Raw genomic sequence first — 16856 nt, 5'->3', positions numbered from 1 at the left:
AAGCTGACACCACACCCAGGTCCTCCTTTGTCACCACCCCATTCAGGCCTGAGTGCAGTGCCCGACCCCCAGCAGGCTTCCCCAGCCCCTCCTGCAACACTAGAGCTAAATCATGGAGTAGAATTGCAGGAACCAACAGCCCTAGGGTTTCCTCCTAAATCATAGGCTAAATATGGTTCTCCCAAGAAGAGAGGTCACTGAGCAAATTCTAATAGAACTAAGCACCACAGTTTCTAAAACTTGTAAGGTACTCCCTAACCCTGTCTGGGAATGGAGGTTTCAGCCAGCGCCTTGCCGCAAACTCAGTGTGTGCTCCCCAACCCTGTACCTGGTCACTCCGGGCCTTGGCGTCCTGCTCTGCAGAAGGTGTCCACGGTGTGGCTTCCGTGCCTTCGGGCCCAACTGGGCCCATTCTGCAGGCCTGTGGTTTTGACCAACCTGGGGAAGGAGTGACAGCCCATTTATTGAAGATGCCCCCTGCCCACGGAGCTCCTCCCCACGCCTGCTCTGGCGTCCTTGCTCACACCTTGAAGTCCTCCCCACCTGGGAGAAGTTACAGGGGGATTTCAGGGCAGCCCTGGATAATAGCTTTTATGAACTCTTCACCTTCCATTTTAAAGATGAGCAAACTTGAGTCCCAGAGTTATAAGTTGTTTGGCAAAAGGGCTCTCCTGCCGTGGGCTCTGGCCGTGCAGCCACACGACCAGGCAGTCGGCTGGGTTGTAGACCACGTCTGGGGTTCTGCCTCACCCCCAGCAACCCGACAGACACCATGGAGAACCCTCCAAGGTGATGGGTTTACCGGGAGTCTACCGTTGAGAGTGATGCTGGTATCCCAGGCATTACGTTAAGTGCTTAGCTTTCATTCTCTTGCTAACAGCCTGCACAGGTGGATGCAGGTGAGAAAAGTGTGGCCCAGAGAAGGTCAAGTGACTTCCTCTTGGAGCCGGTATTTCAAGCTGGGTTTGCCTGATTCCAAACCTGTGGGCCCACTTACCATAAGAGTCTCTGAGATCTTTGGGGGTACTTCCTGTGGCTGGGAGAGAGGCATCCTGTGCGTTATCCTCCCAGTAACCCCACCCTGAAGAGAGGGGGCTGGCAGCAGGGACCCCAGGTTGCTGAGCGGCCCTTTATTCCAGTGGTCCTCACTCTGTGGCAGATCACTTTCCTGGGCAGCTCAATCGTGAAACAAATACCGAATGCCTTCCTTAAAATAGATCCTGGGAGAAGGGATCTCTGACAAGCAAAGCCCTCGGGCTGTGGGAATCCAGCAGGTTCTTACCGTCGGGAGAGAAAGGCCTCTCCATCCCACCAGCTCCGAGTCTCGGGGGGCCCTGACCTCCTCTGGGCCGCGGTGTGTGTCACAGGAAGAAGGAAATGGAGATCGGGGGTGGTGGGTCCAAAAAACTGGGGCCTTACAGTGTTGTTTCAGGCTTTTTATTTTTAAAAAGAAGAGGGGAGTTGGCAGTGTGGACTTTTTTCTTTAATGAGAGGGAAGGAGCACAAGGGTTAGGACATTCCTGGAGGTAACGTCTAGAACGTTGGATGGAAAAGCTGTAAAGTACCAAAGCATAGAAATCACATGTGGATTTTAGCATTGAAGGGTTGGGGGGGATTATAATGGGACTTCAGTGGTGAGAGGTGGCAGAGGATGGGGAGGGCACTTACGGTCAGGCCTGCCACCCACTCAGGCAACTTGCTTCATCTCCTGGAGCTTTGGGTCTTCACATCTCTAAAATGGGGAAGCCTGCATCTCACAGGATGGCTGTGAGTATTACCTACGATATAAATGGAAGGTGGCTGTAAATGCCAACGTACAGTGGAGCGTCCTGTAAGGCGGCACTGCCCACTAGGGTGGTCTGTCAGGCACTGAAGTCCCAGCAGAGCCATGGTGTGCAGCATCGGTTTTGCTCGGAGGGGGAGAAATGTTTTGTTAGAACATACCATTGTGGAGTAGAGTGTAAACTTCGCATCGATTATAAGATAAAACAGGATGCCTCATAAAATTTTTATGTTGACCCTAAGTACCCTTCCAGACCCTGGAGTTGTGTCCTCTCTATCCTAGTGTCTGGGGTGCTTCGGAGGATGAGTTTGAGAGGCCATGCTGTGTCATGCTGGTAATGGGGGTGGAGGGGGAAAGAATCTCCACTCCTGCTGAGTCTAGAGGGTTGTGAGGAATGTCTGTGGCTGTGGCCTACCGCCCTGAGTGCAATAATGGGGCCCTGGACCCCAAATTAGAATTGACTGATAACAGACTTCTGTAAACATCAGTTCAAATACAGTGTAATTCAGACCATCTGCACTGTAGTGAACTGACCAGTTCCTGCCCCATTCATAGTGGTCCTGGGGGACCCTGGGGCTGGGGTGTCCTCCAGGACTGCCATCCAGGTCCTGGAGTAGCCCTCAGGCTTGCTGGCCACAAGAGGTTTAGGGCCATGCCAGGCGGTTCCATTTGCCTTTGCTCTGTCCAAAGGTCTCTGTACTTTAACAAGCAAACAGCACTCAAGGAGATCAGAGGACGGTAGGAGGATTGGAGCAAACAGCCATGTGGTTTAGGGGGAGCCAGAGATATGTGTCCTCAGCTACATCTCTCCCTTCACTGGGTGGCTTTGGACAAGTGATGTTACCTCTCACCATGATCAAGTGGGATTTATTCCAGAGATGCAAGGATGTTTCCACATCTGCAAATCAGTCAGTATGATACACCACATTTACAAAATAAAGGATAAAAATCATATGATCATCTCATAGATGCAGAAAAAGCATTTGACAAAATTCAACATCCATTTATGATAAAAAAAAACTCTCAACAGTGGGTATAGAGGGAATGTATCTCAACATAATAAAGGCCATATATTACAAGCCCACAGCTAACATCACACTGAATGATGAAAAAAAGCTGAGAGCTTTAAGATTGGGAATGAGACAGTTTTTCCCACTCTTGCCACTTTTATTCAACATAGTATTGGAAGCCCTAGATAAAGCAATTAGGCAAGAGAAAGAAAGGAAAGGATCCAAGTTGGAAAGGAGGAAGAAAAGCTGTCACGATTTGCAAATGACATATTATATATAGAAAACCTTAAAGACACCATCAAAAAACTGTTAGAACTAAAAAACAAATTCAGTAAAGTTGCAGGATACAAAATCAATACACAAAAACCCGTTGCATTTATATACACTAACAAACTATCAGAAAGAGAAATTAAGAAAACAATCCCATTTACAATTGCATCAAAAAGATAAAATACCCAGGAATGAATTTAACCAAGGAGGCGAAAGACCTGTATACTGAAAACTACAAGACATTAATGAAAGAAATTGAAGACACAAATGAAAGATATTCCACGTTCATGGATTGGAAGAATTAATATTGTTAAAATGTTCATACCATCCAAAGCAATCTACAGATTCAATGCCTATCAGATTCAATTCTACAAAACTCCAATGGCATTCTTCACAGAAATAGAACAAAAAATCCAAAATTTGTAAGGAACCACAAAAGACCCCAAATAGCCAATGCAATCTTGAGAGAAGACCAACACTGAAGGCATCACATTCCCTGATTTCAAACTAGACTACAAAGCTATAATAATTAAAACAGTATGGTATTGGCCTAAAAACAGACACATAGATTAATGGAACAGAATAGAGAGCCCAGAAATAAACCTGCACATACATGGTCAATTAATTTATGACAAAGGAGCCAAGACTATACAATGGGGAAAAGAACCGTCTCTTTAGTAAATGGTGTTGGGAAGACTGGACCACTGTCTTACACTATACACAAAAATTAACTCAAAATGGACTAAAGACTTGAACATAAGGCCTGAAAGCATATAACTGCTAGAGGAAAACAAGTTCCTTGACATAGGTCTTGACAATGTTTTTTTTTTTAATCTGACACCAAAAGCAAAGGCAACAAAAGCAAAAATAAATAAGTAGGACCACTTCAAACTAAAAAGCTTCAGCACAGCAAAGGGAGCCATCAACAAAATAAAAAGGCAACCTACTGAATGGGAGAAAACATTTGCAAATTATATATCTGATCATGGATTAATATCCAAAATATATAAAGAATGCATACAACTCAATGGTGAGAACAAAGAATTCGATTTATAAATGGGCAAATGGGGACTTCCCTGGCGGTCCAGTGGTTAAGACTCCGCACTTCCGTTCAGAGGGCACGGGTTCGATCCCTGGTCAGGAAACTAAGATCCCACATGTCCTGCGGCACAGCCAAAAATAAAATAAAAATGGTCAAATGATCTGAATAGACATTGTTCCGAAGAAGACATACAGATGCCCAACAGGGACATGAAAACATGCTAAACATCATTAATCAGGAAAGTGCAAATCAAAACCACAGTGAGATATCCCTCACATCTGTTAGAATGGCTATTATCAAAAAGACAAGAAATAAGTTTTGGGGAGGATGTGGAGAAAAGGGACGACTTGTGCGCTATTGGTGCGAGTAAATTAGTGCAGCCACTGTGGAAAATCGTATGGAGGTTCCCGGAAAAATTAAAAATAAAACGACCATGTGATTCAGCAATTCTACTTCTGGGTATTCAGAGGAAACAAAAACACTAAGCTGAAAAGATATATGCACCTTTGTGTTCATTGCAGCATTATTTACAATAACCAAGATTTGGAAACACCTAAGTGTTCAGCAGTGGATGAACGGATAAAGAAATTGTGGTATGTATATGTGTATATATATATATATATATATATATATATATATTCACAATGGAATATTATTTGGGCATAAAAAGAAAGAAATGTTGCCATCTGCAACAACATGGATGAACCTCAAGGGCATTATGCTAAGTGAAATAAGTCAGTCAGAGAAAGACAATACTGTACGATCTCACATGTGGAATCTTAAAAAAAAAAAAAAACACCACCCCTCTATTTTCTACCTTTGTTTTCTACTTATTTCTAATGGAGCAAAGAAGGCACTCTAGGTCTAAAGCAGAATTAATGAGTGAAGATTTGCTATGTCTGATTAATGGGTCCTGAGGACTGGTGTAGTAGGACTTCTTGCCTCTGTGTCACTGAAAAACAACTATCCTTCTGTGATTTGACTGCATCTCAATGGGTTCAACCAAACATTCCTTTCCCTTCCTTCCCCCCCCTTCCCTTCCCCCCTCCTCTACTCTTTCTTTCTCCCTTTCTTTCTTTCTCTCTTTCTCTTTCTTTCTTATTGTGGTGAAATATACACAACATAACACTCACCGTATCGACCATTATTAAGTGCACAATTCAGTGGCATTAAGAACATTCACATTTGTTATGCAATCATCACCCATCTCCAGAACTTTTTCATCTTCCCAAACTGAAACTCTGTACCCATTAAACAATAATTCCCCTTTCCTCCCTTCCCCCAGCCCCTAGCAACCACCATCCTACCTTTCTGTCTCTATGAATTTGACTACTCTAGGTACCTCATGTAAGTGGAATCATACAATATTGGTCCTTTTGTATCTCATTTATTTTGCTTAACATAATACCTTCAAGACTCATCCATGTTGTAATATGTATCAAAATTTACTTTCTTCATAAGGCTGAATACTATTCCATTGTATGTATATATTACATTTTATTATCTACTCATTCACTTGGACATTTTTGACTATTGTGAATAACACTGCTATGAGCCTTAAGGTACAAATACCTGTTCAAGCCCCTGCTTTTAATTAAATATACACCCAGAAGTGGACTTGCTGGATCATATGGTAATTCCGTGTTTAACTTTTTGACCAGTTGCCATACTGTTTTCCACTGTAGCCGCACCATTTTGCGTTCCCACCAGCAGTGAACAAGGGTTCCATAAAATCACTGATTTTGTAACATATTTCCTGATTACAGTGCATGTTAACTGTAGAACATCTAGATAGTGTAAAAAAACAAAAGTGTAGAATATAAAATCCCCTTTATTCTAACTACCTAGTTCTACATTTGACCTCAATACATATTATCCCCAACAGGAAGGGAAGGGGTCATTTCCCTGTTACGAAAATGCTGGAGAGCATGATCCAAAAATAGAGCTGAGGCCTGCCCTGCTTGACCTCATGGTGAGAGGCCCCATCCTGGCTGTCCCAGGACCCTAATCATCAATACGGTTCATGCAGTGAAGCTGACTTCTGAGTCATGTTCATGGGCTGCTCCTGGTCTCAGGCGAGACATGGGATGGTCACATTCTCCGTGGGCACGTCTCCTCATCTTTATTTTTTTTTTTTTTTTTTTTTTTTTTTTTTTTTTTTTTTTTTCCTGGGGTCCTCTTCCTTTCTTTTTTTTTTTTTTTTTTTTTTTTTTTTTTTTTTTTTCCTCATCTTTAAAATCCACTTCAAGATTGATAGAGCAAAACATAAAATGCGCAAGGTGATTCGTCTGGAGAAACGCGTTCTACACACGCACCAGCTACATCTTCATAATCGAGCTTTCATTTGTCGACCAGAGAGCATCGGAGGACCTGGGTCTCATCCATCAAAGATGCGGTCCTGCCCCGGGGAGCGGAGGACTGGAGCAGTTCCCGCCTCATTTCACTTTTCCAAGTCCCCATTGGCTGATTCCCACCATCGATCCGCCTTGTCCCCGCTGTCTTCTCCTATCACCGCCGCCGTTAGCCTCTCATCCTGTGCTCTCATTGGTCCTCCCCGCAATCGCTCTGCGCCAGGAGCGTTCCAGAGGCAGCCACTGGGAGTCGCTGGATTTGGTTTTTAAAAAACGCCGGCGGTGAATCCGCGGCGGAGCGGGCAATTTGAACGCCACCCAGCCGGGGCACGCGGCCGGGGCGCTGCTGGCCCTCCCCTGAACCCCAGCCTCTGCCTCCGGACCCGGAAGGCCGAGAAGGAGCCGCGGTCCGCAACCCTGAGCGCCAACCATGGGCCCGCGCCGCCGGATCCGCAAGCCCGAAGCCCCAAGGAGGCGCCCCGCGAGCCCGGCTCCCTCATACTCCCTGTTTCTCACTTCTGCCCTTCACAGCTACACTTTTTATTTTATTATTATTTTTTAATTTATTTATTTATTTTATTTATTTATTTTATTTATTTATTTTTGGCTGTGTTGGGTCTTCCCCGCTGCATGCGTGCTCTCTCTAGTCGCGGAGAGCGGGGGCTACTCCTCGTTGCGGTGCGCGGGCTTCTCATCACAGCGACCTCTCCCGTTGCGGAGCTTGGGCTCCAGGCACGCGGGCTCAGTAGTTGTGGTTCGCGGACTCTAGAGCGCAGGCTCAGTAGTTGTGGCGCATGGGCTCCGTTGCTCCGCAGCGTGTAGGAACCTCCCAGACCAGGGCCCGAACCCCTGTCCCCTGCATTGGCAGGTGGACTCCCAACCACTGCACCACCAGGGAAGCCCCACAGCTACCCTTTTTAAAACAGCCGGACTTAAGTCTACCCACGTGTCTGTTTCCCCTCTACCCAGACACCCTTCAACCCACTCCAATCTGACTCCCCACAACCGCTACCCTTACTTCCAGTACCCTTGAACTGCTGTTGTGAAGGTCACCAGCTACTTTCATGTTGCCAACTTTATTAGACATGCCTGTGTCCTTCTCTTATCCTCTCAGAAGCATTCAACACAGTGGGTCATTTCTTCTTCGAAACACTCCACCCCCCTGGCTCCGTGATACACACGCTCTGCAGTTTCTGCTCAGTGGTTTTTACTGCCTGTGCCACCTCTCTTCAGCATGTTGATGTTGGACTTCCATGGTCTACTTTTCCTTTCTTTCCCTTTCCCCAGGTGGGCTCATCCCTCCCCGTGGCTCCAGTACCATTCATACACTGACAGCTCTCACATTTATAGCTCCAGCCCACATCTCTCCTCTGACCCCGCACACCTACATCCAACGGCCTTTCTACTCGAAGACTCTGGGGTATGTCACACTAAACACATCTAAAAGCACACTTTTGGTTACTCCCCTCCTGCCGCTTCATCCCCGGTTTCCCCCATTTCAGGAGATGGCATAGCCACTCACAGGATTGTTTAAGCCAGAAACCCAGGAGAGATTTTTCATCTTGCCCCCATGTCCATCCAATCCAAATGTAAGCTCAGGCACTTCCACCTCCACGTCGCATCCTAATCATGCCAGTCGTTGCCTTCTCCACTCCCACCAGCCTAGTCCAAGCCCCCAGCACCCTAACCTGGCTACGACTTCCCTTCCACTCTTGTCCCTTTTCGGTTCTTTCCTTACACAGCAACTGGAATGATCTTTAAATGTAAGTGGATCATCTCTCCGTCCTGCTTAAAGCTCTTCCGTGGCTTCCCATTACCTTAGGATTAAATCCCGACTCCTTATGTCGGATTTTAAGACCCAACTATTGAATGTTTAATCCCAGTTCTTTCCCATGATCTCTCTAATTGGTTACTTTTCACAAGCACTTGTTCCTGAGTCATAGACTTCACATCTTCTCTTACCCCTCGGAGGTTATTATGTGTATTTTTCTTCCTCTCTTTTCTGTAATAACTCAAGTCCCTCTGGTATTGGTTATTTTGTTTGCTGAGCTTGGTCCCTTCTTTTCATGGTGTTGGCCTTTTTACATTGCTTGGTGATCTTTAGTTGTGTTCATCTTTCCATTCTGTGACTGCCATGTCTGATTATTAAAGGCTGCTTCCGGCGACTGGATTGGGGACTGGTGGTGAGGAGGGAGGCAGGTGCCAGTAGCTCATCTCCTGGGTGTAGGGCCTCCCTCTTTCTAAAAAGTCCCCTGTTTCTTTGGCCCCTGGGATAAAGTCTCCACTGCCAGCACATCTCTGCATTGCCCCTCTGTCCCCATTTGCTCTCGGCAGCTTGTCTAACACTTGGCAAATAGTTCACCATATTAAATCCCTTCTATGCAACTACTTGGTGTGGATTGTCTCTTCTTGGCTAGACCATGAATAACATTTCTTCAAAATGTTAGTTTTCGTGGGGTTTTTTTTTTCTGTTTTTTATTTGTTCAACTTCTCAGAGGTTCATTTGTTTTTATTGGTCCTTGGTTTAATTTATGGAGCCAGCTGTACTGTTTTTGTTTTACACTCTTTTTCATTAAGTTAGTTTATTATCTTTAATATTTCTTTTACTCTACCTTCTTTTGATTTACTTTAATAATTCTCTTCCTAATGCGTGAGTTGAACACTTAGCGGAATTATCTTTTAATGTTCTTGTTTTCTCGTAGATAGATCTTGAGGCTGTACATTTTCCTTTAGGACTATTTGGCTATATTGCTTAAGTTTTAAGGTGTAGACTTTTTCTTTTTATTCACTTCTAAATAGTCTAATTTCAGTGAATTGTCCTCTTTAACAAGAGAGTTAGAAGAATTTTTATTTTTTATATTCTTGTGTTTTTAATTTCTGATCAGAGTTTGACTTTTTTGATTTCTACTTTTAGGAATGATTTTAAGATTTTTTTGTCTTTTTTTGTTGTTGTTGAAACTAGGCTTTGAGCCAAAGGCTCTGACTTCGTAGCCGAAAGGCCCGACACTGGCACTGAGTTATGCCACTTCTGAGCTCCCACCTTGGCTGCTAACGTGCTCTGGCCAATTGTCTTAACCTCTCTGGGCCTCAGGATAACAGAGACAAGGGAATTGTACTAGATAATCTCTCAGATTCCTTCCAGCTCTTAAAAAATACCTAAAAATTGGACTTCCCTGGTGGTCCAGTGGTTAAGACTCCGTGCTTCCAATGCAGGGGGCGCCTGTTCGATCCCTGGTTGGGGAACTAAGATCCCACGTGCTGCGCGGCGGGGCCAAAAAAACCCTAAAAACAAAATTGGAAACTGGGTTTCCAATCCAGGTGGGAAAGACAGAGGAGATGCACAGAGTACTGTGGGCCCAGAGGAGGGAAGTGACCCATTGGTTTGGAAGGGATTGGGAGTCAGGAAAGGCTACATGGAAGAGTCGGCATTTAAAATAAGACCCTCAGAGGATCATCACTGAGGGTCAATAGGACCCTCAAAGGATCACTTATTCATTCATTTAACAAAAATTTATTTAGCACCAACCACTGTTCTCCAGTTGCTGAAGATAACCACAATGACTACAATAGACAAAAAGCCCTGCTTTTGGGGAGCCTGTTATATACAGTCTACGATTTGGTAGTTTGACAGCCAGGTTGCAATGCACCACCCGTTTTCCACTGCATTTTGCTCCATGACCCAACTCTTTTGCTCAGGCGCTCCCTCCCGTCCACTTGCTCGCCGGAGATACCGGGTTCTGAAGGAGATCCGAACTCTTCAGAAGAGCACAAACCTGTTGTTAAGGAAGACCCCCTTCTGCCGCCTGGTGAGCTCCAGGGAGCTTCCCGCCAACCCCCATGCCGCCTCCTTTCTTTAAATTTCCCAGGTATTGGGCCCCTATCGCCTCTTGCCCAAATGGCAAGGGACCTCTTCCCTAGCCTGGTCGGGGACTCTTCATCTTCTGAAAACATGGGCCCACAAAGGGCACCTTCTAATTCTTTATGGAATTAATTTCTAACCCCTACCACCTTCGAACTGTGTTCTTTGATTACGTACAAGGAACTCTGTCATCCAACCACCCTTTCTCTCCCTTGTCTTGCCCTGAGAGATTGTCTCCTCCTCTCCCCACCACCAATGAGGAGAGACGGGCCAATCTCTAAGCTCCCTGGAGTTGACACCAGCTACTAGTTAGGTTCTATGATTAAGGGCCAGGAAGGAATAACGGAAATGAAGATTCATGGAGACTCAAGGAGAGAGTCTGTCTTCTCTTGAACCTCCTTTTACTCTCTACTCCTCCCCACTCCCCTTCTCCCTTGCTCCCCATCCCCACTCCTTCGCAGGCAAGAGAAATATGTGCTGTATTCACTCGTGGTGTGGACTTCAATTGGCAAGCCCAGGCCCTGTTGGCCCTACAAGAGGTAAGATGGGGACCAAGGTCCAGTTGGGTGAGGGGTGAGTATGGGAGAAAGGCAAGGCTACATCTCACCTCCTTGAAAAGAACATCCAGGGTTTGGAGGCTAGGTTCTCATTTGGTGGTAGTGGAATTCCCAGGCAAAGTTCAGTCTCATTCTGTGAATAATCCTTCCCCGCAGTCCTTTGAGCCCTTAGAGACTGAGGTTAGCAGGTCTCTCAGCAGAAAGCAGCTCATGCCCCCTCATCTGTGTCAGTCTTTCTGCTTTTCTTTCTGTCCGCAGGCAGCAGAAGCGTTTCTAGTTCATCTCTTCGAGGATGCCTATCTCCTCTCCTTACATGCCGGCCGTGTCACTCTCTTCCCGAAGGATGTGCAGCTGGCCAGGAGGATCCGAGGCATTCAGGAAGGGCTCGGCTGAGCTCCTGCCGCCCGTGACTCTGTAAGCTTTTCCTGCTCACCAGAGAGTGAGTGCACTTTGGGGGAAAAACACCTAGCTTCTCATCACTGTGGTGGGAGTTTCTGCGAAGGAATGTTCCTTCTCCATCCTTAAGTCCTTTGCTGCCTCGCCTTCCCTTTATTCTCTAGGAAAGGTTTGACCTAGTTTTGACTTGAATGTTTGGGATTCTGTGGCTCATGCCCTTTAAGTAATGACCAGACAACCTGAATCTCTGACAGAGTGAATCCTCTCCAGTTTACAAGGACCAGATGACCTCATTTTGATTAAAACAAAGTTCTTATTTTTGAAAATGCCTTGTTAGTAATTGTGATTCCTGTATTTCAGGGATGATACCAGGGACTCTGCCCGTAACTAGGACCAGATCACGGAGTACAAGGTGGTGCCTGGACTTGCTGTCTCTGAGCAGAGCGTGTGTGTTGCTTTTGTAATTAGGTTTTTTTAAGAAGGAGAAGACTGCATGGCTTTCCTCTGTAACAGAGGTAATACATGACAGAATCAACACATTCCAAAAGTCCTGACAATAATTTTCAGATGAAGAGACTCCAAGTTTGACTTCACTTTGCAAATTATTCACACACCTGATGATTTGGAAGACATCAGATTTTCTAGGTTGTGAGAGAAAAGGATATTTACTGATTATTTTAGATCTTTCTGTACCATTTAAATTTTTTACCATATGTATATTTACTTTTATTTAAAGCATAAGGGAAAAAAATAAGAGAAGACCACTTCAGCCAGTTGCATGGAAGAGGCTGACGCGTCCAGCATACAAATCTCTGTCCTTCAGATTGATTTCATCATCAGTGGTTACAGCAAGTTCCTGTGTGGACTGTGCCTGTCAACAGATTATATAGCTTTTCAAAAACTCAATTGGGATGAAAACAGGAAATCGTTAAGGTTTGATGGCTCCTGGCTCCTTCTGGTAAATTCCTATCAAAATCATTCAGAAATTCTAGCTTGTAGAATTTATTTTATTCTTATTTGCAAGTCATAGACGATGTATCGTAATTTATACTGCAGAATTTTTCATTCCAGGACTTTTAAGAGCCTTTTCAATGTTTTTACAGGTATTTTTTATAACTCCCTTGTGGAGAGATAATAAAAATAATTCTTTAATGAGAAAAAGTTGAAGCGAAGTCACTATTGTACAGAGATTATACTGTGTCCTTTGTGTGTTAGCGTTAAGTTCTTCATTTGGACACTTGGCCAACAGCCACAATTTAAACAAGAGAATTCAGGGATGTGTTTTTGTCTCCAGTGGAGTAGAGCGTGAGCAGATAAAAACCTTGCCTATCTCTTGTAACTGAAAGCAGCTTAAGAGATTTCCAAAGAAATGGGAAGTGCCACCCGAAGACTTTTAGATATTGTGTGTGGTGAAAATGATTAGTGAGGGTGGACACTAATAACGATGTGTCAGCCAACTGAACTGAGAGACAAACTAAAGGGAAAAGGACCAAGTTCTGTTGTGTGATAGATTTTAACCCTTTGGAAAAACCGTTTCCTGTTCGACATCAACTCATTTTTATGTAGACATTGGAATAAAGCTTACCTATGACTATATTTAAAATTCTTGTCAGTATGTTACTAATCAGAAGATTATACTCTTCCTCTAGTTTTCTTTAAATTGACACTTCTCTGCTCTCTTAAAATTGTACTAACCAGGACCCCACTGTAACACATGGTCACACGTCACATGCAGATGCCAGGCAGGATGTGTGCTCAGCACCACGGAGTATTTGTACAGTAACGTGAGAATAAGTAACTTACACCATGATAATGTTATATGATATCATTACAATTTACTGTAAACTTTGAGCACTTACACTGCTGATGTTGTTGGAGTTTTGTTTTTGTTTTTCTCTACTTTCTGGGTGATTTCACCAACATTATGTTCTAACCTTTCCATTAAGTTTTTATTTCTGCTTTCACATTTTTTAATATCCAAGAACTCTCTTATTTTTTGAATGTTTCTTTTTTATAGCATCCCAATCAGTATTTACTCAAAAAAAAAAACAAAAAAAACCAATCTAGATATTTCAAGCCAAGCGGAATTTAATGGAAGGGATTGGTTAAATGATATCAAGAGGGCCGGAAGAGCTAAAGGGAAGAGAGGACGCTACTCCAGGATCAGGAAGCTTCCAATGCTCAAAGCCCACACTCACTGCTGCTCGGCTGGAAGCATGGCCCCTGCCGTTACTGCGTTAGAACCACACCAATGCTACTGAGCAGGAATAAGGAGCCCCCGCTCCAGCCAATGCTGCTGCAGCCACCACTGACACCGAGGAAGCTCCTGTCATCCGCTGCTGCTTCTGCTGCCAAAGGCACTACCAAACAACAGAGAAATGTCTCAACTCCCACCTGCCAGGCCCCACCAGCATTTTCCATTGGCAGAACCTAGCCAGAGCAGCTGCAAGGGAGACTGAGAACCCAACTGTTGCCTTCTAACCCCCTTGTGTTAGGGACGAGACCTTGAAAGGGTGAGAATGGAGCTTTGAGGGCCAACAGACACGATCTGCAGGATGTGTGCTCTCAGCACGCAATCCCAATCTTGTTTCATGGATGCAGTACCATTTTAAGGATATTTATCATAACTTTGCTACTGGTTTTTGAATTCTTTCTGCTGCATCATCCTGTTTCCTCTAAGTTGTTTTTGTTTTTCCTGTTAGTTCTAGTTTCCCTTTCACTTATAAGGTTTTCCTTTAATGTTTAACAGTCTTTACGTTTAAAAGCGGGAGACAGGGGCTTCCCTGGTGGCGCAGTGGTTGAGAGGCCGCCTGCTGATGCAGGGGACACGGGTTCGTGCCCCGGTCCGGGAAGATCCCACATGCTGCGCAGCGGCTGGGCCCGTGAGCCATGGCTGCTGAGCCTGCGCATCCGGAGCCTGTGCTCCGCAACGGGAGAGGCCACAGCAGTGAGGGGCCCGCGGACCGCAAAAAAAAAAAAAAAAAAAAAAAGCGGGAGACAGAAAAGCTAATAGGTAGTTCTGACCATGTTGGTGGGGCTTGTTGACTTGGAGCTTTACTGTAGAATGGTCAGGTGGGTATTTTCTTGGGGACACCCTGCTCTCTTAGGCCAGCCAGATCCCCAGGGGAGGGTCATCCAACCCTTACCACTTGGACAGCAAAGGCCCAGCTGGTTCTAGGAGCTGAGTGGCAGAGTGCTGAGGATATCCCTATGCAAAGTTCACCGTGCATAAGCTTCCTTAATCTCCCTGGCTTTGGCCTCCTGAAGTCCAGAGACTCGATTTTCTCTTCTCTTGAGAATAAGCCTCCAAGCTTCTCCTGGGATGGGGGAAAGAGAGTCACCAGTGATTGAGTGGTAGGAGAGGAACATTTAGGGACTTGTTTCCTAAGCAGCATCTAACCAGTCCTCTATTTTAGCCAACCCTCACTCACACCCAGTTGCAGAAGTAATTGGTGCTCTTTTGTTCCTGAGCCTTATAAGGATTTTGCCTTGTAGCTTGTGATGGTTCTTAGCTGCCCCCACTGCTAGTTTAGGATTCCACTCTCGGGTCTGTGAAGTCAGTTTCTACTCATCCATCTGCTTTCTAAGTTTCAGGATTTTTGTTACTGTTTTTTCCTGTCCTGTCTTCCCCATCCTTATGAATTTATGTTGAGCTTCCTATCCTCTATAGGATTGTAGATTGGCAGTTATTTTCTCTCTTTACATGAGAAAGCTGTTCCACTATTTTCTGGGTTCTGTTCTTGCTGTTGAGAAGTCAGCTCTCAGTCCAACAGATGCTCCTTGGAAGCTAATGTTACCTCTGACTTTCTCTTCTTAGAAGATTTTTCTTTGTTTTTGGTGTTCTGCAATGTCATTCTGATGTGTCTAAGTGTGCATTTCTTTTTATTTGTCTTGCTTGGCATTCATAGGGCTTCTTGGATATGGATTGATGTCTTTTTATCAATTTTGGAAAATTCTCTCCTCAGACACTGCCCCTTTGCATTCTCTCTCCCCTTGTTCTGGGACGCCAATTATCTGTTTGCTGGGCCTTCTTCTCACAGTATCCTTAATGTTTCTTCCCCTCTTCTATTTTCCATCTTTTCTCTATCGGTGCTGTGTATCTTCTTTCTTCTGTTCTACCCTGTAATTAATTGATTTTCTTTCATCTATGTCTAATCTAGTTTTAAACCAGACCATTTTCTTCATTTCAGTTATTGTATTTTTAGTTCTAGAATTTTTGATTCTTTTCAAAATTGTCCTGTCACTTTTTTTTTTTTTGCAGTACGCACGCCTCTCACTGTTGTGGCCTCTCCCGTTGCGGAGCACAGGCTCCGGACACGCAGGCTCAGCGGCCATGGCTCACGGGCCCAGCCGCTCCGCGGCATGTGGGATCCTCCCGGACCGGGGCACGAACCCGTGTCCCCTGCATCGGCAGGCGGACTCCCAACTACTGCGCCACCAGGGAAGCCCTGTCCTGTCACTTTTTATAGTTTCTAGTTCCCTGCTTAAGATGTCAAGCTTGGCTTTTATATCCTTTAACGTAGTAAGCAAGCATAGTTGCTTTACAGACTGTGTGTGATAACTCATATTTAGACTCCCTCTGGATCTGTTTCTATTTGTGGTTTCTGTTGATTCTCACTCATGTTTTTTTCTCTTTGGTGTTGATTACATTTGATAGTATGCCCGACACATCTATATGAGGAAATAATTTGAGGCCTAGAATGGTACCTTCCTCTAGAGAGGACTGGCATTTTCTCTGCCATGTACTTGGAGGCACTAAACATTCAGAACCACCTTAATTCAGTTTTAGAGCTTGAGATTTTCTGAGCCACCCAGATGTTTCAAAGCCAAGGTACAGTGTCAGGTTGGAATTGTCTCTCATTCACTTTATTCCTAAGGTACAACCTGCCCTCCAAGGTCAGCTTATCATGCTTACCTTGGCAGGCCTGCACTTCAACCTTTGTCTCCCTAACCCCACAATGTTACCAAAAGCATACCTCATCCCTCAGCTACTTTTTTAGGACTGGCAAACATCCCCATAAGAAAGTGTTAGGCCTAATCTGTTAAACCCATCTCTAGATTTCTGTCCTCTCTTTGATCTTGGATCAGTAATTACTAATAAGTAGTCACTATCTTGTTAGCAGTTTAACACTTTTAAGGAAGAAAAAATATAGTTGTCCAACTTTTTTTAGTTGTCTTCAGTAGGAGAATAGTTCAAATGACTACTGGCATAAAGACAGATAGACCAATGGAATAGAACAGAAGAGAACAAATAAGGAGCCTAAAAATAAACCCTCGCATATATGGTCAAATGATTTTTGACAAGGGTGCCAAGGCCATTCAATGGGGAAAAGACAGTCTTTCCAACAAATGTTTCTGGGAAAACCAGATATCCCCATGCAAAAGAATGAAGTTGGAACCTTACCTAATACAGTATAGAAAAATCAACTCAAAATGGACCAAAAGCCTAAATGTAAGAATGACAATTATAAAACTCTTAGAAGAAAACATAAGGCAAATACTTCACAACATTGGATTTGGCAACGATTTCTTGGATGTGACACCAAAAGCACAGGCAATAAAAGAAAAAACAGACAAGTCTGAGTTCA

General features: G+C 44.5%; 1 protein-coding gene across 1 annotated transcript; it reads left to right on the top strand.

Moving 5' to 3' along the window:
* The first annotated feature begins 10130 nt into the window (after positions 1–10130).
* Positions 10131–12842, top strand: CENPA (centromere protein A). Its single transcript, XM_024764455.1, has 4 exons — positions 10131–10262; positions 10777–10854; positions 11131–11286; positions 11629–12842. Exons 1-3 carry the CDS (start codon positions 10131–10133, stop codon positions 11263–11265), a joined length of 345 nt encoding a protein of 114 aa, XP_024620223.1. The 3' UTR covers positions 11266–11286; positions 11629–12842.
* Positions 12843–16856: the final 4014 nt, after the last annotated feature.

This window comes from Neophocaena asiaeorientalis, unplaced genomic scaffold, assembly GCF_003031525.2.
Source record: "Neophocaena asiaeorientalis asiaeorientalis breed wild unplaced genomic scaffold, Neophocaena_asiaeorientalis_V1.1 scaffold345, whole genome shotgun sequence".
Taxonomy (NCBI): Eukaryota; Metazoa; Chordata; class Mammalia; order Artiodactyla; family Phocoenidae; genus Neophocaena; species Neophocaena asiaeorientalis.
Note: the sequence above shows the minus strand (reverse complement) of the source record. Positions and strands in the feature narration are given on the sequence as shown.